Source organism: Bos javanicus, chromosome 17, assembly GCF_032452875.1.
Source record: "Bos javanicus breed banteng chromosome 17, ARS-OSU_banteng_1.0, whole genome shotgun sequence".
NCBI lineage: Eukaryota > Metazoa > Chordata > Mammalia > Artiodactyla > Bovidae > Bos > Bos javanicus.
In genome coordinates this window covers 62,521,507-62,548,842 of record NC_083884.1, presented here as the reverse complement: position 1 = coordinate 62,548,842, position 27,336 = coordinate 62,521,507, and the positions used below count along the sequence as shown (strand labels likewise).

At 39.6% G+C, this 27,336-nt stretch overlaps 1 protein-coding gene across 8 annotated transcripts in view; it reads right to left on the bottom strand.

The window, feature by feature from the left end:
* The window catches only part of HECTD4 (HECT domain E3 ubiquitin protein ligase 4), a 170,695-nt gene that overhangs the window by 52,958 nt on the left and 90,401 nt on the right, over positions 1-27,336 (bottom strand). For 5 of the 8 annotated variants that reach the window (XM_061384991.1, XM_061384982.1, XM_061384985.1 and 2 more), the window contains 23 exons: positions 26,898-27,043; positions 26,038-26,108; positions 25,302-25,407; positions 24,591-24,711; positions 23,804-23,932; positions 21,726-21,850; positions 20,056-20,209; positions 19,190-19,290; positions 17,260-17,458; positions 15,039-15,185; positions 13,842-13,946; positions 12,549-12,712; positions 11,712-11,945; positions 10,099-10,291; positions 9,743-9,847; positions 9,152-9,240; positions 8,596-8,771; positions 6,631-6,766; positions 6,395-6,536; positions 5,977-6,143; positions 3,695-3,841; positions 2,821-3,005; positions 360-513 (listed from right to left, as the gene is read on the bottom strand). In XM_061384991.1, coding sequence (XP_061240975.1) covers positions 360-513; positions 2,821-3,005; positions 3,695-3,841; positions 5,977-6,143; positions 6,395-6,536; positions 6,631-6,766; positions 8,596-8,771; positions 9,152-9,240; positions 9,743-9,847; positions 10,099-10,291; positions 11,712-11,945; positions 12,549-12,712; positions 13,842-13,946; positions 15,039-15,185; positions 17,260-17,458; positions 19,190-19,290; positions 20,056-20,209; positions 21,726-21,850; positions 23,804-23,932; positions 24,591-24,711; positions 25,302-25,407; positions 26,038-26,108; positions 26,898-27,043 — 3,296 coding nt within the window. The remainder of the gene's footprint in view (positions 1-359; positions 514-2,820; positions 3,006-3,694; positions 3,842-5,976; positions 6,144-6,394; positions 6,537-6,630; positions 6,767-8,595; positions 8,772-9,151; positions 9,241-9,742; positions 9,848-10,098; positions 10,292-11,711; positions 11,946-12,548; positions 12,713-13,841; positions 13,947-15,038; positions 15,186-17,259; positions 17,459-19,189; positions 19,291-20,055; positions 20,210-21,725; positions 21,851-23,803; positions 23,933-24,590; positions 24,712-25,301; positions 25,408-26,037; positions 26,109-26,897; positions 27,044-27,336) is intronic. The other 3 variants (XM_061384987.1, XM_061384986.1, XM_061384988.1) reach the window with 3 other exon arrangements.

Below are 27,336 nucleotides of genomic sequence, written 5' to 3'. Positions count from 1 at the left end.
ATTAATTACAAGTCCTGGCTGGTTAGTCTTTAATCTTGCTATAATGAAGGTTAAGCTGTTTGGTTACTAAATGCAGTGGTACTGATCTGAAAGGCTAGCAGCTGTTACCAGCAAAGTATTGGAGCAAATGATAATATGTAATTTTGTGGTATATATATTCAAATAAATACTTTCCACATTTTGGAACTAAATGCTATTTTTCAACAACTGTATTCTCTACTATTTTTCTTGAGGCAGGAGCATGTCAGGACAGCCTAGTAATTTAGATGTTTCTAAAGACAGCCACCCTCTCCCCAAAGGAATTCCATCATTCAGAGGAAAAACCACCTCCTCCCATAGCTCCAGGGGCCCTTCCATACCTCGAGAGATCATTGAGGAGACTCAGGACGTCCTGGAGGGCATCGTTCCCGGCAGCCTGGTTGCCACAGCACTCGGTCGCTCGGGCAAGGTGATTCGTGAGAAGGCTGGACACCTGACGGGCCAGACCTGAGTGCACAGCCTCTGTGGAGCCGCCTTCAGAGTTCAAGCAAGAAAAAGCATGGTGAAAATCCCAGGAAAGCATGGTGAGTCTACAGCTGTGGCGGGTCTGCACTAAAGCCTCCCTTTGCCCAATTTTTCTTTAACCTGCTCAGTATTTTGTTAGCCATCTGATTAGTGTCTCCCATTAGATAACAACTTGGCATAGCAACCCACTCCAGTATTGTTGCCTGGAGAATCCACATGGACAGAGGAACCTGGTGGGCTATACAGTCCATGGGGTTGCAGAGTCCGACACGACTGAACAACTAAGCACACACAGAAACATAAAGAAGGTAACAGTAACTTGAAAAATGATTCAATGTTGGGGAAATACATAATTCTTTTTTTTTCTTTTATCTTCAGTAGTTGCAGCCTGCAGGCTCAGCTGCTCCAAGGCATGTGGGATCTTAGTTCCCCAACCAGAGATTGATCCTGCGTTCCCTGCATTGCAAGGTGGATTCTTTAGCACTAGACCACCAGGGAAGTCCCAGGAAAAGACATTTTTCTTAATTAAAACTGAATATAATTAATCCACACAAAACCCAGAAACATATTTTGACAGGGAAGAATTATCATTTTACTGGGATGAAAACATCATTTTTTTTCCCATAAAGTAGTTGACGTACAATATAAATTACAGGTGTACAATATAGTGATTCACAATTTTTAAAGGTTGTATTCCATTTTTAGTTATAAAATATTGGCTATATTCCCTGTGTTGTCCAGTATGTCCTTGTAGCTTACTTTATGCACAACTGTTTGGGGCTTCCCCGGTGGCTCAGACTGTAAAGCATCTGCCTGCAATGAGGGAGACCTGGGTTCGATCCCTGGGTCAGGAAGATCCCCTGGAGAAGGCAATGGCAACCCACTCCAATACTCTTGCCTGGAAAATTCCACGGCCTGAGGAGCCTGGTGGGCACAGTCCATGGGGTCGCAGAGTCGGACACGACTGAGCGACGTCACTCTCACTGTCACAGTGCCCTCCCCTTATATAGCCCCTCCTCTCTCCCTTTCCCCACTGGTAAACACTAGTTTGTTGTCTGTGAGTCTGTTTCTTTTTTGGAAAACTTCTTGATATTTAACTCACACCCGACCTCTTCTCAAACACAATAAAAGATTTTCTTGGATTTCTCCATTTTCAAGCACCTCTCATAAAAGCCACAAAAGTTATTTGCCACTGACTGTTCATTCTACTTGGGAAGTCTCCTTTACCCCTCAAGAAAAATGCTCACATCACCTTCTTTGGAAGCTCTGCCTGATTCCTTAGTACAGAGGGTCTGTAAGGACCTCTATGCTTCTCCTACAGCACCGTGTGCTCACCTTGATCACAGCATTGATTGCACTGGAATTATTTGTTCACTGGCCTATTTCTCCCACTGGACCATATATTTTAAGGGGAGGAACGATGCCTTAGTCATCCTATGCCTGGCTCCCAGAACAATAAAACGCACAGCGAATGACATGTTATATACCTGGGATAGTATGGAGGAGTTATCCTTCAAGTTTACTTTTTAAGTTGGATTGCTGACTGAACATATGATTTGGAAATAGCATCTCAAAAGCACAACTGAAAAATCATTTCATAAAAGTATCTACTCAGATACCATTAGCAGTGATGGCAAGAAGGAAAGGAAAGATGTCTTCAATTTCCGGGGTTACTATCCTCTTTCAGGTGGTCATCACTCCTCCCAGCCCCCTCAGCTTTACTGAGGTGTGACTAGCAAATAAAAACTGTATATACTCAGATTGTATAATGTGAGTGTTTTAAAAGGTATACAACGTGATGATTACCTCTCTGTGAAAATACAAGACATCTTCTCAGTGAGTTTCAAGTATAAGTGAAGCATCATGAACTCTAATCACAAAACTGTACATTAGGGCTCCAGAACTTACTCATCTTACAGCAGAAAGTGTGTCCTTTGGAACAAAATCTCCCCATCCCCCTTGCCCCCTAGCCGTGGTGACCACTGTTCTACTCTCTGGTTTCTATCTGTTTGGCATTTTAGATTCCACACATAAGTGAGATCACTGCAGTATTTGTCTTTCTGTGCCTGGCTTATTTCACTTAGCATAATGTCTTTTGCGTTAGGATATTGTTAAATGTCATAACACAGTGATAAATTTTCACAGAACCATGCTGTTGAAGAGCCTCCCATGAAATCATAATTGATTAAATCAATCTAGTTATGTAATTTAATAGTCTTTCTTTTCCTCATCCAGCACAAATACTAAATTAAAAAAAAAACACATCGATAGAAGAAATCAAGGAGCTCTGTTATAGAAAGGGATCCTGCTCCTCACCTTCTTCTTTTTCCCATTCAACGCAGCGGTTGGCAAGCACCTGGAAGGCTGCCCAGGCCATGGTGGCCACCTTCTGCTTCTTGGTTTGTTTCTCACTGGAGCTGGACTCAGTCTGACTGCTCAAGCTGCATAGTCGATCCATGAGCTGGACAAGGCCACTCCGCACCAGGCACTTCTCTTCACTCCTGGCCAGGCAGAAAGGGTTGATTGAAAGAAACATAACTGACCAGCTCTTAGGAACTTCTCACTTAAGATCCAGATTATCAAAGGGCCATAAAATATGTCAATATAGTCCTTTATTTACAACGTAGGATGCTACCATGTAAAACTCAACACAGAAATTTTTAGAATGACAACTTCCTTCATAAATAATGAATTTCAAGTTCTGGTTAGTTCATACAGGACAGCAAAGTAAAAATCAATGGAATCAACACAAGGTTATCATAATAGAAAAAAAATTGCGTATTTTATCATAAGGGGATTTAAAGACTGACTTCATGAATGCTTGACATCTTCAAACTCTTAATCAAGTAATGAAGAAAGGAAATGTGCAAAGGCAAAAAGTTTTGCCCAATATAAGAAGTAACTTCCTAGGGACCTTTTCTTTCCTTCAAACTTTTCCATTTTGACTATGTAACATAATTTCTAATGGGGATCCAACTTTGATCACGTAGGAACTCAACAATAAGTATTTACATAGTAACTTTAGGCATTTGTCAGGCGACAAGCTCATTTAATCAGAGTGATAGTGTCACTGGATAATCAAAACCAAAAAATCCTTTTTAAAAATATTTTTAATAAATAAAAATATTTCTATTTAATTGGTGACACTGTGGTATAACTTACATACACTAAAAAGCATTTCTTTGCTTACCTGGTATAAGGTATAGTGCACAAGAGTCCGATGCTATTTGCACATGCGATAGGGTAACGTGCGCACAAAGACACCACAGAGGTCATGGTCTCACCGAAGGCTTCCTGGACCTGCTCGACCATCCCACCACAGGTCAGTTCTTCAATTCTACAAAACAGAACCAAAGCTCAGGCTTCCTCAACTGTGTCAAGAACAGCAATAGTGAACACGAAAGCAGGAGAGGTCTTCTGAGAAACGCAAAAGTGGCTAGATGAATCCAGAACTGAAGGAACCTTGGAGACTGGTGTTTCCCAAAGTGCAGGACTACAGAAGGCTGTTGGGCAGGCTTCCTAAGAGTGCCTCAGAGACAATGCCCACACTCTAGGATGCTCTGGGAAATCCTAGGTTAGGTAAAGGTAAGCAGGGTTCCTCACTCCAGGACAACTCAAGGCTTTAAAGTCCTTCATATCTCTTGGAGCAGGAGAAAGGCACCCAACATTTCCCAAATTTATTTAATAATGAAACCATTCATTTGAGACAGGCCTACCTCATCCCATGCAGTACTGAATACCATAAATGCAATTGTACTAATGAGAAAACCAAGACACAAATATATTAGCTAAGTATCCTTTGCAAGTTCATACTCCAATAATTAGCAGAATATGAGAATCCAGTTGGGAAATAAGACTTTCCCAATGTAAAAACACAACCTGGGATAGATTCTACAGCAATTAATTTTAGTTGAAAACTGGAACTATTGAATTTATGTACAAAGATATGCAACATAATATTGCTTATAATAGTGAAATAAACAAAAACTATGATTTAAAAATAGGAAATTGGCTTAATAAAGGTTCAAGGATATGATGCAATGCTATATAAGCACTAAAAACATTATAGGAGATCACTAAGGTTAGAATAAAGACTGAACAAATATGCTAAAACATTAATGGGTTTTTAAAACGGATTTACAGGTGATTTTTATCTTGTACTTTGGGGATTTTCCACACTTTTTAAAATGTCTGACATATGGCGTTAATAATGTCACGAGGAAAATATAATGTAATGAGGGGAAAAGGAATAATGCTGCCAGTGTTACAGAGAAAGTTCTGGAAATGAGCTGTGGTAATCATTAGTGTAACTCACTACGCCTTCTGGGAACCGCTGTGGTCGGGTGGGCATGTGACTAGTCTGGCCAATGAGTCAGAGCTCTGACTAGGGGCCTGACAGCTTTCCAAGATGGTTGTCCCCTCCTCTGTCCCAAGCTCTCTGTAATTACCACGAGCCAAGATAGACTTGTGAGGGACATGAGCAAAAACTAAAATTTAGTTTTTTAAGCTACTGAGATTTTGGGAGTTGTTTGTTTCCAAAAAATAACCTGGCTTCTCCTGATCGACACAGAAATTTTTCTCAAGACAGTCATGTTAGCTCTTAGTTCATGTTTCCCTCCAGCTATTGCTTCTGCTTCTTGGCCAGAGTTCCTGAGAGCTGTCAGGATGCACAAGCAGCCTCCAGCAGTTGTAGTCCAGTCTTCGCAAGAACGCCTTTTCTATGTCTATCTAAGTATCTTTGAAGCCCAGTCGGGCATTAGTATAGAAAAACTCCTCACAAATAAGTTATAAACCCTTCCTCAAAGTTAATATCTATAATTATGTTATTAGAAATTTGACCCAATAAAAATAAGCACCAAAGTATACAAAAATATAGGTATATAAGGTTGTTGACTACAGCACTACTGTTAATAGAAAAGCAAAACAAAACAGGAAGAAAGGAGGGATAAAAGAAAAGATAGAGAGTGAAAGAGAGAATGAATGAACCCATGTGTTCATCAGCAGCTGAGGAGTTAAGTAAATATAGCATACAATAGAGCTCTGTAAAAGGTCTTAAAAGCTATAAAGCAGAGCTATACATATTAACATGAAAAGATACAGATGTCCAAAATTTATTGAGGAAAACAACTGATTATAATAAGGCACGTGAAATATAACCTGAACTGAGTTTAAAAAAAAAAATCACACACAAACACTTAAGCATACAAGGACAATGAAATAGCTATTTACGTGTGTATAGTTGATGAAACAACTATAATAGTGGAATTTAGAAAAGGAAGGTCAGGAGAATTTACTTTTTGTTACATGTGGTAAATTTTTTAATTCTATCCTGTACCATTTTTAGAAAAATGTATTATTTTACTGGAAAACACTAGCAAACACCATGATCTAACATTTGGCCCCAAGAGGAATCTCTGCAATGGCCTTTGCCCATTCCAGACAGGATGGGATAAACTAACAGAAACAACTGACCTGGGTCCTCCCTGCAGGACCATTGTCACTGGACCCACAAGGTGTGTCACTCCCCCGACTCGCACGGCAGCCGTCAGCAGCTCCCGCATGTGCACCAACGCCTGCTTGCGGGTGTTTCCCCGCCGCCATCTCGTCTGTGCGGCCAGAAGAAAGCTGCTGCTGGACACCTGAACATGTGAGAAGGAAGTACACCTGACTCCTGCGGTCACAGCACCTCTTGCGCTACTCAGCTACTTAGCAAAACGTGATGTACAGGGACATCCCCAGTGGTCCAGCAGCTGGAGCTCCCAGTTCACTATGTAGGGGACCCGGGCTCGATTCCTGGTTGGGGAACTAGATCCTGCATGCCACAACTAAGACCCAGCACACTCAAACAAATAAATATTACAAAACCAACAAACAAAAAACATGGGCGTACAGCTTGGTCAGGGTTGGTGCCGATGAAAGCAAACAGCTGCCCCAGCAGGACGCTGTAGGTGGGCTTGTCCCTGCTGTCCTCTATGGCCAATGACTGCAGGAGTGTGAAGGAGCTGCTGCGGTGGCTGGTCACGTGGCGCCGCCTATGGCCAAACAAGAGACCCGTTCAGGGAGTGTGCTGTGGTGAACGTGCGTGGCAGCATGTGGGGGATCCGACCTTGGCCCTCAGCTATTTACCTCTGATTTGCTCTAGTAAATTCCAAATCTTCATTACCGATCATTTCCAGGTCAGAGGGAGCCGACATGCTGCGAAGGAAAACAGGCTGACGCACAGCATGAGAGATCACCTTTGTTTCAGAGGCTGATTTACAAGCTGGAACAGAAAGGAAGAAGAAGGTTGACGTATCTGCTGTCCTATTTGTAAGAATGACACAGCGACAGCAAAAACCAACAAGGAACCACCAAACTAAGAGTACCTTCGCTTTCCAGGAAATTGGCCCCCAAACCAGCCAGCACCATGCACAGATGATTTTTAGGCCAATTTTAAAAAAATTTGAAAACCGAGGTTTAAACCTCAAATACCAAGGTTAAAATATTACTTCAGCTTGAAAAACCACATTCTTTTATTAAATTGGGTTTCCAAAAAAAACCTGAAAAATTCATTTAATTTCATAAACTAACAGTGTTAACTTTATGTTTTTATTTATTTTGGCCAGGCCATGTGGCTGGTGGGATCTTAGTTCCCTAACCAGGGATTAAACCAGGGTCATCAGGAGTGAAAGCTAGGAGTACTAACCATGGGACTGCCAAGGAATTCCCATTGTTAACTTTAATATAAGGATTCTAAAAATCAAGAGAGGATAGAGAAAATAGTCTCTGGAAGCAAATAATCTTAATTCAAATAAATGCAGATCATTTTTTTTCAGAGATGGCCTTTGATCCCCCTTTAATCCTGGATTTACTTTGCTGACTTAATGCCATTTGGTGAAACCTCTGCTTTGATCATAGCTGGTGTGACTAAATATTACACTTTTCCTAGAATCTGACTGGCCCTTCCTATAAGACATGTGGCTCCTATCCAGGAAATAGGTGTTTTGTAAAAGAATACTTTAATGGAAGCAGACAAAACTGCATGTGCTGATCAGCTAAGAAAAAAGATGTTAAGAAAGTTGAGGTCATTTTGAATCTGTCTTAAGAACAGTTAGATAGTTTCAATCTAAAAAAAAATTATAATATTATCTCTTAGGAAACTACTGGTTCATCATCTCTGGTGCCAAGAGCCTCCTGGAAAGCATCACTGACCTTACTGAGTGGGAAACTTTTGGGGGGGCCTTTAATGAACTCAGGCTAATACGGCCAGAGACGTGGCACAGCAGATCACCTTGGCATGTGATCATTATCTCATGTCTGGAAAGCTTCCCTTGATGCTCTCAAGGGGGGAAACCCTATTACTGAGATCAGAAACCTAGGAGTCATCCTAGACTTCTGTCCCTAGTGAGAAGAGCCCTAGGTAGTCAGCTGGGATGAAAACAAGTTCACTTGTTCCATAGTGTCCATCAGGCAATGGGGCTAGACAACACGGAGTCCTTCATTTAAGAACATGTTTATGACTTATTCTCTTGAGTGAGAATTAACACTTGCTATTATGGGGTCTGCCCAGTGTTGTGGATCTGACTTAAGTAAGAAGACTCATTGATTTCCCTGAGAAGTGTATTCTCAGGCTAACAATTAAAATGTGACCAGGAAAAAAATTAATAGTGCAAATGTATGCTAGAAGATTCCACATAATTACTAAAGAGGAAATGCAAACTCAGTTTCAAGAGGAAAATATGATGCAGTACAGAATTCACAAAGTTGACTAATTATATGTTACTATGAAAACGATAATCTATAATCTAAAAGTGAGGATCACTGGATAATAAAAATATATGTCACTGCACACCTTAGATGCTCCCCCAAAACTAAACAAGGCAGGTGACAAGGCACCCCCCAATGCTCAGATGACTCACAAAGTACCACATGACTTCAATGGAAAGCATTTCTTGGCTAGAAAAAGTAAAAAGCAAAATAACATTGAAATTTCCTTTTTTTCCTTTCTACAAGTACACAAGAGTTATTTTCTTTCTTTTTTTTAAATAGCTAGTGTATGTTTTATGAACAGACTAGTGTAGAGAGCCTTGTAGGGCTTGCTGTCAGCAGTACCCGGTGTTTCCGCGGGGGTCCCTGAGATGCTTCTCGTGAGGCCAGACTGGGCTGCAATGGTGACGTGCAGCAACAGCTCAGCTCGGTTCATTAGACTCTTCACTAACGTCTTCGTTTTAGCCAGTGGGTGCGAGGGTTTCTGAATAAGAGAATTCACTTCTTGTAGGAACTTCTCCCTGTAAAGAAAGACTGATGTGCATTTAGTCGTCCTCTGGTTTACCAAAACCAGTGTTTAATCACAAAGGGTATGAGAAGACAGAGGAGAAATGAAATGGAAGTAACCTGATAAACATTGCCCGCCTTCTCCCTGTCCCATCCAAGGAAGGCAGTGCTTTAACTGCAGCCAGTTTTAGTTCCTCTTGCCCAGTTTTAGATGCCTATATGCTAACTCTTGAAGGTTAAAATCAAAATTTCCAAATACCAAAGAAGTTTCAACTCTAAAATATTTAGTGAATGCATAATATTTTTTAAAATATCTGTTAAGAGATGCGATCTTTGCATTTTATTTTGAGCATCAAGGTGATAAATTAGCTTTACAGTTACTAACATCACTAACCTCAGAGATAGCACCATGTTTTCAAGATCATTTCCATCAAAGGAGACTTCCTTCATTGAACACAAAAGTTCTAGTTCTTTCATTTTGTTCTAAAGAAGGAAAAATCAAGAAAAGATGGTATGCAGGATCTGCAAAAACCGAATTTTACTGTACGTGTTACAAGAAACAGAAAATTTCAGGGACAAAAACCCACCTTTGGTCCATGTTTCTACACCAGAAGCACATTTATAAGTTACTACTTGATATTTTAATGATTAAAAATGGCATTGACTACTTTCCAGGGATTTCTTTATTGTTTGTAACTCTTGTCTTTTTTAAAAAAGGCTTGAAAGCAGAATTTGGCAATGATAATAACTGCTCTATAAAACTGTTTAATCAGTTGAATAATTTGAGTAACTGACTCTTTGTATCACTAACATGTTAACCTAAACAACTTTATTTAACCTTTTTTAGAGATTGGGTACATTTTGAGGTATGCAACATTTTAAGAATGACATTTTTTTTATTGTTACAGAAAAACCTGAGCAAACTTTTTGGCCGACTTAATATGACAACAGCAATGCCCAGTGATGAGTCATACAACTTGCTCACCTCATTGAAATGGTAATCATAGAAGAAAGGCATGTTGTTCTCCAGTTTCCCCTGCATGGCATCATCAACTTCACTCTGCCATTTCTGTTCCAATTCTGCAACACTCTGACATATTAAAATAGAAAACAACATGAAACTAGATGCAAAATAAGGAATCTGTGACTTTAGAAATTTTAGTCACAATAACTTTTTAAAATTCAGATACTTCTTTTTCTACTATGTTAGTTTCTGTTACAGAATATACTCATTCAATATTTTTTTTTTCAGATCACTTTTTAAACATCATTAAATTTTTAGGAAAGATGTCATTTCCAACAGTTATAAGAGACATCTAAATGCTTTTAACTTTTACTTACCTGCAGCTGTCTCTCCATGGCATTGAGTTTCTTAAATGTCTCTCCCATGATTTTACACAGTAAATCATATTCCTCAGCATGTTCTTCTTGATACTGGAAATTTATTAGGGACTGCAGTGCATCAACTAAGTTCAAGTGCTTAATAACACATGATACCACCATTTCCTCCATCACATCTGGCTGAATTACTTCTCTGTGATCACAAGGGAAACTAGTCAGATGCGTGCCATGCTCTAAGTGTACCAACACTGTGTTTTTATAGATGGGAGAATGTCACTGTAAGTATGTTAAATATTCACCACACCATCTTCAGCACAATGAAGTGGCATGAACATTATGATGGCTTTCATAACAAGATGGCAAAAACTTAATATATTGAACAGGTAAAACCGACACTGGCCAATGAAGCTGAAAATCCAAATTAAACAGACTTGATTTTCTACTATTTGTAAAATTTTGAGCTGGAGTTATATTAAAGTTGGAATAGATCTAATGCTAATAAAAGATCTTTGGCACCATTTATTTGCCAATTCATTTTATGCAGTATTATGGTTCATAGTATTTTAGGCGTATGGATGTTAGGCTGAAAACAATGGTGCTTTTGTATTTTTTCACATTAAATTTCATCTATTCTTTAAATTTTTCTCTCTGAAATGGCCAATCTTGCCTCAGAAGGCAGAACAGGCCTGCAAAACAGACTTGACTTTAAGCAAGAATACCACAAAGACATTTGTCACTGTAAGACCTCACATTCTAAAGACCATTAGCATCTCTCTGGGCATCGAAAATAAATAAATGCCTCTAGACTCCATGGAAACCACGATGACTACCATGACTCCTTAAAGTACAAGGTTAAACCACCTGAGAAAAACCTAGAACTTGTCAAATGTTAGCCTGTATCAAAATCATATGGAAAACTTGGGCCACACCTTCAGAGGTTCTGATTTAGTAGGTGTGAAATGGGGCTCAAGAACTAACAAGTTCTCAAGTGATATTAATGCTGTTGACTGAGAGCCCACACTTTGAAGCCTGTTGACCGGGAATACCACCTGGGGTACTCCCCACAATACCTGGTTAACATTCATTGCTGCTGCTGCTGCCAAGTCGCTTCAGTTGTGTCTGACTCTGTGCGACCCCAGAGACGGCAGCCCACCAGGCTCCCCCGTCCCTGGGATTCTCCAGGCAAGAACACTGGAGTGGGTTGCCATTTCCTTCTCCAATGCATGAAAGGAAAAGTGAAAGGGAAGTAGCTCAGTCGTGTCCAACTCTTAGCGACCCCATGGACTGCAGCCTACCAGGAACCTCCATCCATGGGATTTTCCAGGCGAGAGTACTGGAGTGGGGTGTCATTGCCTTCTCCATTAAGTACATGTAAAATTAAAGGTTCAAGAACGTCCCTAGTGGTACAATGGTAAGACTCCATGCTTCTAATGCAGGGGGCACAGGTTTGATCCCTGCTTGGGGAACAAAGATCCTGTGTGCTAGTTGGTAGGGCAAAAATAAAATAAAAATAAATGAAAGATTAATTTGTTAGACTACAAAAAGAAATACATCTCCTTCACTTGTTTAAACATTTTTTCATTGGGAAAATAAAATGCTATACAGCAACATACTTTATACTTGGTCTAAACTGTGGTCTAGCACGCCCAGAAATTTCCCTGAGCTTTATCATGATTCCTGGAGGCAGCCTGATCCGGGGCAGGTCAAAGTAGTTTCCAACAGGAGGCACGAGGACATCAGACGGGTAAGTGAACTCTCTGTCTTCCTCGATGGTCAGAGGCAGCGGAGATGGGCTTGGAGTAAGGGCAGGGGAGATCACACCGTTGGCCTCTACCTGCCACTGGCACCTGAGCATAAAGAAAAGAGATTCTTCACCTCCTCCTCTATCTGGAAAGTTACTTAAGATATATTAAGTAACTTAAGTAACAGATATATTAAGCACATGAAGGATCACACTATGTGCTAAGAATTTATTCATCAAACCTCCTCCAGAGGCTTAAGAAAAATGAACATTAAATGAAACCCCATCTTTGGGACTCTGCCTGCTCCCCAACATTTTATTACGCAAACTTTCAAATATATAGGAAAGTTGAAGGAAATATATGGTTAATACACAAATACACACAGCTGAGATTCTAGAATAAACATTTTGCTCTGTTTGCTTTATTTCCATCTGCCCATCCTTTTGGGGATCCTTTAATTTAATTATACAATATTTGGGTTGGAGAAAAGCTTATACAGTTCAAGGCTGCAATTTCACATTTAGTACAGGAAGGACCACAAGGCACTTTGGTGTAATTTTCATCTTATTTCTTAGACACAGAGATACCCACCCACAGGATTGGCAGGCAGTAGGCCCAATCAGCTGGGAAATGTACTAAAAGAAGTTTTTCACATAAAGTCCTCTTTCCTTTGTGAGCAAAACCAGTTGGATTTGAAGCCTTTGTTACCTTTGTAAAAGTTTGGACCGCAACAGCTCCTGACAGGTTTCTTCTTCTTTGGTAATTTCTGGTCCGTTGTATAGGATTCTTAACATGGAACAAGCTAACACAGATAGACCTAAAGCCAGGTCTACCAGAAAGGGTAAGCCTCCTGACACATCCTCCGAAGACTCCTACAATGCAGACAGGGCAAACCGCACTGGTCAGTTACACGGCGGAGCACGTCACCTGCGCTGCATCACGCTGCACTGTCCCCAACCACGAGGGCTCACAGAGCAGCATCAAGTATCATTGCTACGGGACACAGAGACAGCACCCAACACCATGAGGAGATAGATGGTGGCACTGGAATGACCACAGAGTGAAGTCTCAACACAATTCTGGAGAGAGAAGAGCCAATAAGACTCCATATTAGAAACAGCACAAAACACATGCAAGATTTTTTGGATAGCTTCCTCTCTGCTATACCTATCTAGGTATAAATCACTATTGTGTTTTGTCACCTCCATCCTGTGCTTGAACGAAGATGCTGTCAATGATTACACTGAATTCATTCAATAAACATTTACTGAGTGCCTAGTGTGTACCAGCCATTGTGCTAGGTGCCTGAGAGAAAGCAGAGAACAAAATGAAGATGCCTGCCCTCATGGAGCTTACATTCTAGAAGATAATCCCACTCTAGAGAGTCTTGGCTTGGTTAAACTTAAGCAACCTCCCAGTGCTAAAATGTGTTATACAAATCAGTCAACTAGAGGGGTTAGGAGAACTCTTACTACTCTCTCTTCCTCTCTTTTTCCATGTGGGAGAAGAATTTATTTAAACAGATTCCTGGGAGGAAAGTAACTGGCACTATTAGAAGGAGTAGATTTAAGCTATATACAGAGTATAACACGAGTAAATAAGCACAGACAGATCTAGACCGGCAAGAAGAGCCTTTGGGAACTGAATAAAAAGAATCCAATCCTACTACTTTGAAAAGCAGAATCCAAGTGCTTACTTCTATCAGGTGTTCGAGTCTTCCTCACCCTCTGGAGAGATGCTAGCAGCAGACCACCTCTCCAGGCTTTGAAGATGGGCCCCTAACAAGGGATTCTTTCTGTGGTGCTATACTGATTTTAGGTCTTAGCTAGTTTTATTCCATAAAACTATAACTTCTGTTAATGGTTTTACTATAGCCAAGTGGAAGAGATGGATGAAACAGTAGCTCATATTCTGCCCTGTTTCCAAGGCAAATATGATGTATGTAACCAAGGACACAGGAAAAAGTACATTCTGCCCACAGCAGTGGTTAGGTTCAAATACCTGAGCGCGAACTGTGCAAGCAAAGCCCCACATAGCCTTATCGGGAGTGTTGTGTTCACGGCCACTTCTCATTTCAAAGGAGAAGGTGACTGTATCTCCTTCCACCTTAAAATTTAAGGGGGGAAAATGCACTTTAAAAACAAAACACACAATTTGCAAGAGAGCAATGAATTTTAGAGATTTACTTTCGAAAAGGACCACACAGCAATATTTCACTCCTTTCCTCACTTGCTTTTTGATTCAAATTCCATCCCCTCTCAGCTGTCTTTCCTGACCAGGGAGCTTTCGGAATGAGGCATCTGTGAAATGGGCCACAATTGCCCAACAGTGGGACCAGAGTAAAGATCAAATCTTGAGCCTAACTTCAATAAATTCCCCAGGTTTCTGTGCTTTCTGCCTTCCCCTCTCCACTTTTACCACCTCACTTGTGCCAATAAGGTGGGCAAATAGATGTCTTTAAGAACAGAGAGAGAGTGCTGAAAGACCATGCTCTGTGTTGTAGAACCAACAACATGAGTAAGAGACAAAATGTAGGAAATCAGAAAATAATTCAGTCTTGTGCTAATCTGAATCTGGCTGCATCTGGGCTACCCATCTGGAGGTAACTTGCTGCCTGTGGCTGAATTAAAGCAGGTATGTAATGTATTTGAGATAAAAGCTATGGGAACAGACTCTGGAGAGGTCTGCAGGTCTAAGTGGGCATTTCTGTTCATATTTATATTCTAGATAGACATACTTCAAGTTGAAGCCCACATTACAAAGCATGGCTCCAATCTCATCAGTTTGAGAATGGATCATTGTTTTTGCTCTCAAGTCCCCAGTTCATTTGAAAACACTGATTCCGTATTTTAAAAAGGCAACAGCTCTGTGGTTCTAGGACACCCCTCATGAGGGAGTCTAGAGAACAAGTGAGTAGGAAGAACTAGCTGTCCTTTCCATGGCCAGGGAAAAGATGCTATGACAACCTCAGCCCATGGGGCGACCTATGGAAAAGATCCAAGTTCTGGAGTGGATAGGGGTCTGATGTCTTATAAAGAAAGGAAGCTCATTCTAGTGAGTTTAAGGCCTATCTAAGAGCCCCACCTCAATAAGAGTCCCCATGGCAAATTTTCTCTACAGTTACAGTTAATACTTGGGCCCATGAGGAATGCAAGGTCATTTTCTTTTCTAGGAAGCGAATGTGCCTGAATACCATACCTTCACCAAGTCTTTCGGCCAACCAGTTCCTAAGACACTACGGCTGCCATATCCCAGTGTATTGCCTCCATACTCAGCAACCTTCCTACTGTTTGTGTTAGGCCCCGCGTATATCACCAACTTCAAAACAGAAAATATACTGTTAGACTGTAAAAGAAAAACAAAAACAACATCTACAAATAAAAAGGCTGCAAAAAAATGTTTGTTTAAAAACACATTTATAACCAGGCACTGGGGTCATTATAACTAATATTTCCTGATTTTTTTCTTTAGGTACAACTGATACTGGTTTAGATGCAATCAGCCATTGGTATTTACAGGGTAGCCTCAGAGTAGTAACAAATATTAGCACGATTTAATTGGCTTGGGGACCTCACATTAAAATAAGTTATACTCAGCTACTGTACATATTTTTTTTAAAATCTGTTTTAATTCTAAGTAATGAGATATAGCCTATTAATGACAGGTACAGTTTGCCCCTTAAATCCTCCCCCAAATTAATAAAGTGAGCAAATACAGATGGTAAGATGGTTATAGCTAATACAACAACAAAAGTCAAAAAAATTTAATGAGTGAATATTTTAAAAGATGCAACAAATTGAAAATAAGCCATGTATTCTTAGAATGTTGCTTAATGGTATAAAAAGAAAATGACACAAAATTTGGGTCAGAAAAGGGGCTGCTTCTTCTTGGGTCAATTTTCATGTATCAGTATTTTTCTTCAATAAAAGCTATTCATTTATACACAGTTAACAAACTTTCTATTAATAACACGCAGGAAAAACATTTAGAGGTCATTTGGCATTCAAATACTTTCATAGGAAGAAGGCTCTGGCTTCTGTAAATACCAAATTCTGTCTTGTAACATGTACTCTGACCACTGCTGAGTTCAGTTCATATCTAAAAGCTGCACTTTAAGCCCTAGATGCTTCATCACTTTATGATTTCTTACCCTTCTGCACCTTTGGGGGACACCAGCCAGGGACCGCTGGAAAAGTAAGTGTTACTTTTATCCATGTAGTAAGCCTCCCTCAGCCTCCATTTTAATACTAATGTCTACAGCAGGTGGAGGTTAGCTTACATCAGAAGATGCAAGTTATTAGTTTTTTTAAAGGAGAAACAAAATGACACCAACTAAAACAGTAACATCTTCCATTTCTGTTTTAAATAGTTATTAAATGAATGTAGGAAATAGGGGTAGCTACTGCCAGGAGCTATGAAGTGGGATAGACTGATGCCAGGAGATATATTTTTTGAAAAACCCACTAAAGAATTTTCTAAATTCTCTTGCTTCCGGCTAAGGTGAGTTTTAGGGGCAAGTCTTAAACCCCTCTAGACATCTGGGAATCGTCACTATCCTAGAAGATAAGGGGGGAAAGAGGATACTATAATTTGCCCAGTAATGTGTTTCACCATCTCAGTATTTACAGTTAACAAGTTCTCTATTTTTAACCTAAAACTCTCCCTTAAAGGCGTTTAAGATCATTTGCCCTTATACAGATCACAGAAAAAGACAACAGATAGTTAACAATTCACATAAAAAAACCCTGTGTGCATACAACACTATCAGACAATCCTTCAGTTGTACCTGTATGTTACATGTCACAATTGTATTAGCCTTTCCACATAAGCTCAACAGAATGGTTTGCAATGCAACAATTAGATACAAAGGAAAATACTTCAACCCCTAAAATGATTTCTTTTACTTACTATTGTTAAGCTACTAGGTTAAAAACTATAATTCCTCAAACTGTGTGGGCTCTGAGGTAAGGGCAAAGAAGAACAAATAATTTAAATAAATATAAACCCGGTCCTAGGCACATCTGAAGCCCTTCTATAAAAAGCCACCTTCTCCCAAAAGATACATGAGAAGCCCCAAGAACTGGGCAGCGAGACCTTTTGAAGTGAATGGACACTCACATCTACAGGAATCCCAAGCACAGAGGGAAGGCAAGAGGTAAACAGCATGCAACACTTTTGAAAGCTTACAAAAGTCCACTTTCAACATGTCATTAAAACACTGCTCTTGGACTGCAGAGGTGCTGGCTCTGACTCTGCCAGTCACTACCCTTTAAGTCATTATCTTAGAAAGTTCTCCCTAAGAAATCTCTGCAGACAGAAATAAGTCAAGAATGGTGACCAGCAGCAAAGAAAAATAAGAAGCATCTAAAGAAAACAGCTTATTAGAGGTGAAACCAACACTAAATCAGTTCTTGCTTACTTTGTCGTAGTCATATTGCGAAGAGCATCTGCTATCAAATCTAAGGTACAGGCAGCGAGCTCCGGGGATGTGGACAGTTTCTTTAAATTTATAGTTGTCTCTGACAGGGTGGACTGTTTCCACAGTCTTCCCAGCAGCCCATGGAGCAGGAATCTTTAAACCAGTGAGAAACCCTGGCTCCTCCTTCTCTTCCAGCATTCTAAAACCAGAAAGCAATGGAGCTTAACAGCAAGGAAAGGAAAAGGTATACACAGTAAAATATGAAAGGTTAAGAAATTTTGGTTTAATTTTCTACAATAGGCAGTATGACAACACTGTAACAAAAACAAACAAACAAAAAGCCTTTTATTTATTGGCCATACTGCACTGTGTAGCATATAGGATCTAGTTCCCCAACCAGAGATCAAACCCAGGCCCACCCTGCAGTATAAGTGCAGAGTCTTAGCCACTGGACCACCATGTAAGTCCCCAGAAATGTTTTTTAAACTCCTATATTTAAGGTTCTTTTTTCTTTGTTAGACAATATATTTGCATTCCCCTCCTCCCTTTTTTTTCAGGGGAGAAGCCGAATTCATACCCAGAAGAAGACCACTTTGCCAACTCTCATTTAAAATTCCTCAGGGGAAAAAAGATACTGTAAAGGGCCTTTAAGACTGGCCATTTTCCAAATCACACAGGAAGGGTCCTGCAGTCTCCTCTTGTTGATAACTAAAATGCCAACTGTTAAAAATCCTATGAGTCTACATGACTACTTTTACTGTAATTTTTACTAAAGAAAAGTGCCTTTGAAGGTCCTCTTCTCTATTGTAATTCAATTCTCAGGGTCTTCACAGCCCAAGTTTGTATCATGGAATACAAACTCCTATACCCTAAACTCAGCTGTCGGGGAATTCTTTTTCTGTTTCAGCTTTGCGCTATCCAATGTAGGGGTTACTTTGTCAAGTGTGGCCATTTAAATTGAATCTAAATGAAACACAATTAAAATTCAGTTTATTGGCCACACTGGCCACTCAGAAAGAGGTCAGTAACAGCAGGTGGCCATGGCCAATAGCACTGAACAAAGATACAGACTTTTACTGCCACACAAAGCTCAACCAGAGAGCATGCTGCTCTAGAAAAACCAGGAAGTCTTTCCTTTCTGATCAATGTTCTTAAAGACAGCTTTAGTGAGATGTAATTGACATATAATAAATAGCACATATTTAAAGTGTACATTTTGATAAGCTTAGCCCTCTGTATATACCTTTGAAGTCTCCTCCTTCCTCATGGGAATCCTGGTGGTCACTTCTTCATTTTCTTTCACTGGAAATTAGTTTGTATTTTGTATCTTATATAAGTAGAATCATAGTTTGTACTTCTCAGGGGGCTCTGACTTTTTTCACTCAGCCTAAGTATTCTAAGACTCATCTGTGTTGTTGAAAATATCAGTGGTTCATTCATTTTTATTGCTGAGTAGGATTCCACTACACAGATACACCACAGTGTTACCCTTCCACTTGTTGATGGACATTTGGACTTGTTTCTTATTTTGGACTATTCTAACTAAAGCTGTTGTGTGAACCTTCACATACAAGTCTCTGTAAGAATCTGTGCCTTCTTTTCTTTTGTGTACATACCTAGAAGTGGAATAGCTGGATAACATGGTAGATATATTTTTACTTTTCAAGAAACTGTCAAGCTGTACATCTCCATCATTGGTATATGAAAATTTTTCAGTTTTGAGCTAATCTCTTGATCTGCAGGGAAATTTATTCTAACCCATTCCTATAATCTCCAAAGCCATTCTCTTAATTATCTGTAAAGGTTTGACCCTGAAGTCTCTGTCTTTTCCCAGTTAAAAAAATCACAAAGTGAGTACTACAAAGGGAGTAGTAGGCTTTCACCAGAGGAAAACATGGCAGAGGTTCCTGCAGGAAGCAGTGCTCCTTACCTCTCATCCGGCAAAAGCCTGCCCTTCTGGTCTGATGCACCACATGGGGAACAGCCCACCTCAGCAAAAACAGGACACTGGGTTTTAAGCAGCAAAGCCGTCTGAAACACAAAAGCATCATGTCCTAAAGTGCTTATGTGTCAGTTATCTGGATGGTGAAAGTGAAAGTTGCTCAGTCGTATCTGACTCTTTGCGACCCCATGGACTATACAGTCCATGGAATTCTCCAAGCCAGAATACTGGAGTGGGTAGCCTTTCCCTTCTCCAGGGGATCTTTCCAACCCAGGGATTGAACCCAGGTCTCCTGCATTGCAGGCAGATTCTTAACCAGCTGAGCCACAAGGGAAGCCCAAGAATATTGGAGTGGGTAGCCTATCCCTTCTCTAGCAGATCTCCCCGACCCAGGTATCAAACCGGTGTCTTCTGCATTGCAGGTGGATTCTTTACTAACTGAGCTACCAAGGACGCCCATCTGGATGGTACTAGAGCCAAACTTAGAATTCTCACCTAAGTCATCTTTTCACAATCCCAGTCTGTTCTCTTTCACTAAGAAATGCTTTGCTACTTAGACCACTTAATATCATTTTAACTCTGGAACATATCATTTATATTCATTACCAATATCCAGCAAAGGCTCAGGAGACTAAATATAATGGAAGGATCTCAGTCGCACCATAGATAGTATTTTTACAGTTCACTGGCAATTAATATTTGTTAAATGAATGCAGTAAGTAATTTAGTCAAACAAACTGTTTTCCCTTACTATTTCAACTTATTTTTATGACACCATGTTTTGCTTCATTGCACCTTTATTTCATTTTCTGCTCCCAAAGAGCAGTTCACTTTGGCACATCTTCGGACCATACCTGACTGGTATAGAGTACCAGCTGCACTAGCTGAGGCATCAGGGCATCGGCCATGGTCAAAGTTTGTAAATTTGGATGCATCAGGGAAGTGAGTAACACTGGGAGAAGGTGACCAAGCATAGTAGCCTTAGTAACTTGTTCCAAGCCTTTTAACCTACAAAAGTTCAAGAAAACATACAGCTTCATCAATTCTCAGGCATGAGAAGAAGCCACTATCATTATTCTTTGACACATTCTCTTAAACTGCATCTCCTGGTACTAGCTAAGCATTTATTGTTTCAGCAATTCAGTCTACAAATGTTCCACCTCCCACGAGGGAGAGGGAAAGAACAGAAATCTAGTAATAGATTTTACCTTTGAACTGTGATTTTTTTTGCCCTACCAAGTTTATATGGTGCATTTTATAGCACCTTTGAAGCACTTTATAAATGGGTTCTAAAATGCAAACAGGTACTCTAGTTACCACCTGCAAGTTCCTTTGGCTCTGGGGCTGCAGGGTGCACTGTTGCACTGAATATCTGATAAGGAGACAGGGAATGGCTACAACGCTGACTCAGCTGCCTAAAGAAACTGGTTCCCATGTGGGACAGAGGCAAGTAGATTTTTAATTTGTCTTTAAAATCATGCTCTCCCCCCACCCCGTGTTTTATTGACATATAACTGACATCACTGTATAAATTTAAGGTGTACAGTATAATGATTTGATATATGTATATATTGTGAAATGATTACCTAAAATCCTATTCTTAATAACTCATCCTCTGCTCAAAGAACGAAGGTATGTGACTCACCCCAAGAAACATGTGGGTTATGTAAATTCTCTAAACTACTTAGGATGCTTGGGTTGGAACCCTCACATCTCCCCGGCTCTCAGACTGTGTGTCCTCCCCAGGCGGACCTGCTCCATGTGCCCACAGTGAACCTGACATGTCCCAACAAGCCCCAGTGCAATGCCTTTCTGGATCACACTGTTGGCAGCTCTAGCCTGCCCACCTGCCCTCTGGGAGTGGGCAAGAAACAGGGACATGGGACAGACAGCGTTACTAGAGAAAAGAGACACTGCAGGGCACTGTTTCAGATCAGCATCTCAACACTGAAATAATCAACAAACACAAGATGTAACTCATCTCTGACAAGAAACCATAGCAGAAATCTTAATGGGGAGGACTGAGAAAGAGCTTTAGTACGGGGAAAGAGAGATTTACCCTCTGAATAGATCACTCCTGTATTTGGAGAAGTAAAATTACAGTAAATTCTCGGGATACTGTGTCAGTATCGTCTTTTGCAGAGCAGTTATTTCTGTGTCACTGAGTCACTTCCTCCTCTCTAGAGTATTCACCACAAGGAAACTAAGCACACACGGTGCTGAGTGAGGCAATGAAAGGAAAGGCCAACTTGGAGACGAGGGTGGCAGAAGACCCATGTGTCAGAGAGGACGGTGTCCATACCTTGCAGCCCTCAGATCATGGCTGTTAGCCCACTCCTCCCTAAAAGCACCATTAAAGATTTCAACTGTGTTTGGCTTTGAAACACTTGCCATTCCAACCTGGTCTCACAAAAACGCCTCAGAATTAAGTGAGCATGTGATGTTCTGTTCTAAAAGATTTCGCTTTCATAAGCAAATTCTTCCTGAAGGGCAGCAGGCCACAGTTCACAATCCAAGTCCTCACCTCTGCTCCCGGTCGGGTATGTCACTATTTATGAGGGCAGTTGTGACCTGCTGTAGCATTTCCAACACTTCATCACATCCAGTCAGGATTTGGGTAGCAAGAGCCAAAATACTGACCTTTAACTCCTAGGTAGGAAACATCACACAATTATTTTTAAGCTCTGTGATGACGATATACTCACAATGACAACACAAAATGATGTATTTAATGATGCATTTCCAAATTAAATAATGAAGTGTTCAGAGTAAGCCCAATGCAGTACGTTCCGCTAAGGATGGCAAGTAACAATCTGAGTTGGGAGGCTAAGGTCTGGAGTGCTGACAGAAATACGCAGTATTTCACGGGGAGCACACTGAGTCCCTGGGAGAAAAGGCGTTTCTCCCGTCCCCTCCAGCACAGGAGAGCTCCCGGTGACCAGCCCAGAAACTGTCCAGGTGGAAGAATGCCGTGGGCAGGATGAGGATAGCTAAAGAGAAAAACACAACAGCAAAAGGTGCATGGAGAGGCGGTGAATAAAATGAGACAAAAACACAACATTCTGAAACAGTGCAAGTGACCTTTTTACTTAACGTTTTAAACCATTACACTTGAAAACAGGCAAGTTTAAAAATTCAATGAAAGTAGCAGGCAGTTACAGGCTATTAAACATTAAGAATAACTATTAGAGAGTTCATGGGAGTACGAGTACTGAATAACGTGTTAAGAAACATTAGTTAAGATCATAGAAATGTTTAGTTGACAGTTATTTCCTATTAGGAAAAAAAATACAAACCACTCTAACCCTTCAGGTGAAATGTGTATCCGTTTTTTCCCCAGAATTCCTAGACAAGCCAGCCTATTCTGCCTTTACCGGGAGTATTTCCTTCCAGGAGTTCAGGATTTGTAACATTTAGTCTTTCAAATAAAAACACTGTTTTTTTGTTGTTGGAATTTTCTGGGGTCTTTTGGGGGTATTATTTAGACATTTTGATCATTAAGAGAAAGGCATTCTGAACTGACTACATGAGATCCTGTCAGCCTTCATCTGCTGACTACTTGCGGGCTGCAGCGCATCCAGGCGCTGCACAGGCCTCGGCTCTATTTCTCACAGCAGCCTCACAAGGGAGAGGCTTTGGCCCCTTCATACTGATTAGGAAATTAGAGCACTTTCAAATTAAGTGTAATCAATTTAAATGATTAATTCATGTATTTCTGCCTGTTTAAAAACTGATTACATAATGAGATAAAACCCATAAATATGAGCTAGCAGATGTATGAACCCTTTTATATGTGTGTTTGTGTGTGTGTGTGTGTAAAAGGGTAAGAAAAGGGCAAACTATAGTGGTTTTTATCTTTAGCTATAGCTTTCTTCGTTAATTTTTCAATGTGTTTTAGTCAACATTTTAAAGAAAAATCGAGTTCTTATGAATTTCTCCAATTCTCCCAACAAAGTTGAAATTCTGAAGAACAATGCAAACAACAGCCTCAAGCACCTGTCAAGATTATAACAACCAGGGCTACTAAAAAAAAAAAATCTGTAGATTGCTATAAATTGTCATGTGGGAACAAATTATTGAGTTTATACAGAAGCTAACTTAAAAATAATTACCAAAAATGAAATGAACTATAGGTTCAGAAATTATTCAATATAAGGAGTATGAGAAAATTATCACCTTTTTAAAGTTATCTGAATCAAGAGAACACAATAAACCAGCCAAGATGTCAAAACTGTTTAAAATGTTACGCTCCCAGATTCATTTACCTATATTTATTATATATACATACATATATTTATACTTAAACTTTTCAGGTGCATATGAGATCACTTGTTAAGTGCCAATTCTTAAAAACAGATGAAAATAAAGCCACAAAAAGACTGACAGGAGCTCATGGATGACACACTATGGGAGTGTCACAAATATGGTAACCACCGTGCAATGACATAAAAATCTATGAGATGAGTGACCTAATATTACCTCACACAAAAATATAGGCCACACGGTGAACTCTGACATCATCAAAGACAGAAATTTAGCCAGTTAAGCTGTGCTTTTACACATTGGGTAGAAAGCATCGTTAGAATAAAGCTTGGTGTTTACCTGTACCTTCAATGTCTCTCCCTGCAAGGAGTTGTCACTGTCATCATTCTCATCAGGCTTAATCAAAATAGTGTTACTGAGAAGGTGGTTCTGAACTGCCATCAGATAGCGCAGGCAGGAGGATGCGGCCTTTAATACAAATAAGGGCATTTAAATGATCTAAACTGTACTGAAAGAAGGGCTCACGTTTTTAAAAGATTTTGATAAGGGAAGCAAAAGAGAAAGTACAGAAAACAGACCAAGTTAGTTTCTCAGGTAACTTATTTCAATACATTTATCATAACTTTCTGCCTTCTGCTATACATTGCTCACTAATCACTCTGATACTTGAACTTCTGCCTCTTAATAAGTAATTCCTCTTCCCCCCTCCCCCTCACATGCATCTCTGTGACAGAAGACTCTACCCAAACCCTTAAAAGAATCTTTTGGTTCTTATCAGTCTCTGTAAATCACTGCTGGTTTAGAAAACAATGCTAAATTAAAAATTAATAGAAGGAAAATCCCCAGGATTTTAAACAAAATGAAAACATCCAAATTCAGTCTAACAATTTATTGCATTAAGATATTTAAGCTGGAGGAATAAAGTCTTTGGAGAAAATACTCTAAGTGGATTTGTCTAGTTCTACATTTCTAAGACAAGCACAGCTGTTCATTGACTTTCATCAATTAAGTCTATCCTTGAAAAGTATGTGTATAAGTATGTGTGTACACACATACTTTAAAATGGTAAAATGAAAACAAGGACACTTGATATAATTTTGCTTTCATTAAACACATTTTTACTTACAGGCACAGTTGAAAGGAGTTTTTGAAAATCATCTTTAGAGACAGTTTGGCACTTGGTGATTAAGATACAGGATTCTCGTACAACAATCTTCAGAATGTAGTGTAAAAGTTCATCATTTAGTCTTTAAAATGTAGGAAAAATGTAACAATAAGATACTGATGGTTAACTAATAAAAGGATAAAACTTACACAATCAGTACAAGATGACAAATAGCAGATACGAAAAATTCATTGGCTCTGTAAGTGAATCATCTTACTTAGTAATGATGCTAACAACTAGATATATTGTCTAAATTAAATTTATGGAAATACAATGGTACTCAAGCACCTAGTTCAAGTATTTTATGAATAGCAGAGACACATCTTCCTCTACTCACCAGCTCTAGCCACACCTCCCAGCCTCTCATAGACCAGCAATTAGATGATGCCCTTTACCAACATTTCCTAAATAACCTCCACCTGTTACTTCCGCCAAGTGCTCTTTTTGCCAGGCTCAAGTTATTTCACTCATAAAACTGAAATGTGCTATTATCATTTATTAGGGCAACTGTGGGATTTTTTATCTTTCAGTTGGATCCACAGTTTAGACTTAACATGCTAATTATAGCAAAAGATATTACAGGAGACTCAAGATGATCAAACACATTTAAGTGTAAATTAATTACTGAGGAAAACACTAAGAAAAGGCTAGCAGTGAATCACATCACATCACCTGTAATGATCCTCCTCCTCGCTGCCGAATCGGTTGTTTTGAAGTTGTTCAGCTAAATTAGTGAGGATCACATCCCGCAGCTGGGAGAGGCCACTGTTTCTCTCTCCTAGCACAGAACAAAGCTCCATAAACTATCTTAACAACCATGCTTAGAAAACTGATACTATTTTTTTTAAAGTTTGTAAATGAGAAGACTGTTGACAATTGAGGGGCACCAGGCATATGTACTAAGACAAACAACAGCAGCAAATACTATATCACAACCAATCAGACTTTCTTTAACCAGTACATCCTGATTAAAGTGGAGTTACTGTCTTGATATTTCATGAAGTGCGATTTCTAATTCTTTAAACTTCTAATTCTTTAATGTTGCTTATAAATGCAGAGTGTTCTTAACAAGGTGAGTTTTGTTGCTGTCATTGAGTCTAACTTTAAAAGTTGAGTTTTAATGTGTGGGGGAACAACTGTCTTAGAAATCCCAAGAAATCATTATCTTTAATGTTCTTTGAACATCTATAACCAGGTACATTATGCTACACAGTGGGGCTAGAAAGAGGTTTACAAAGCTTGACAATATATAGAACATGGTTTCTGCTTTCAATCTGGTTTAAGTGTTGGCATATGTGCACTTTTAAAAATAATGCTAACAGATATGAAGAAAAAAATAAAATTCAGTCATTTCCTTAGGGACAAAAAAAGGATGGTTTTTCAAGGGTAATTAAAGGATAATTCTCACCTTCTGTTAAGACCAGCTTAAGTAAGTTATTGATTTCAGTTTCACCTGGGTACAAGATATTTAAACCAGAGCTGAAATGACAGAAAAGTTGAAGTTTTTAAACACGTGTTCTAGAATATCCAAACTCTAAGTTTTAAAATTTTTATTAAAGATGCCATTTTGAGTACAGTTTCACCACTAAAAAGGCAGTGGAACCTAAATTTACTGTTGTGATTCAGTCCAATGACCGTCTTGATAAACAGGATCCCACTCCTCATATTTGTGAATTACCAAAATGATAACTTATCTGAGGCTAGATGCTGAACCAGTTAGAGAGAACTGAGTTATACAAAATCACTGTAGTGAAGCCAGCTAGATGTAGATTGTAGCAGAAAACCATTTGAGAAGTAACTGGCAGAGCAAAGATTAGAATCCAGGTCTGCCTGATGCCAAAGCCTGTTTCTTTTTTTAATTTATTTGGCTGCGTGGGACTCTGTTGCAGCATGTAAACTCATAGTTGTAGCATGTGGGATCTAGTTCCCGAATCAGGGATCAAACCTGGGCCCCCTGCACTGGGAGTGTGAAGTATTAGCCACTGGACCACCAGGGAAGTCCCCCAAAGCCTGTTTCTTAACCACCTTGCCACACTTTGACCAAAATGAGAAGAACATCTATTTGCAAACCACCAAAATATCTACTTATAGGGACTGTTTTTTTCTTTTGCTATTTTAAGATCCATACATGAGGAACGTCTGAGTCCCTGAGGTCCTGACTATGGGATGGGGCAGGAGACATGGGAGGCTAACAGCCTAGAGGGACAATTACAATGAAGCGCAGAAGAAGCCTTTGGTAGAGAGCACTAAGAAAATTGTGCTGATTACCTGATGGCAAGGCAGACCTCCTTCTGAATTTCAGGGCAAATTTGATCTTTGGGTGCCATCAACAACTGCCAAAGAAGCAATCCTGACCGTCGAATGATGTCTCGATTCCTTTCAGTTTGTGGGCTGAAGAAAAATTTAAACACCACCTACAGAAACAGAAGGGGTATATCTGAAAATGCTAATTCTACTGGGAATAAAATTATCCCTATGAAGAAAGAACAGGCTAGTTATTCTTATGAATAAATACCGAGGTGTATTTTTAAACACAATCTCTTCTATTGTGTAATGGTATAATTAAATATTTTACATGTATTAATTGCAATGAGCTACATATAGCAATATTCCATTAACTGCAGGGCAATGAGTATGATGGTTATTCTAATTACAGGATTAGAACGTGGTTAAGTTCCAAAACAGGAATGTGATAATATTTTTATCC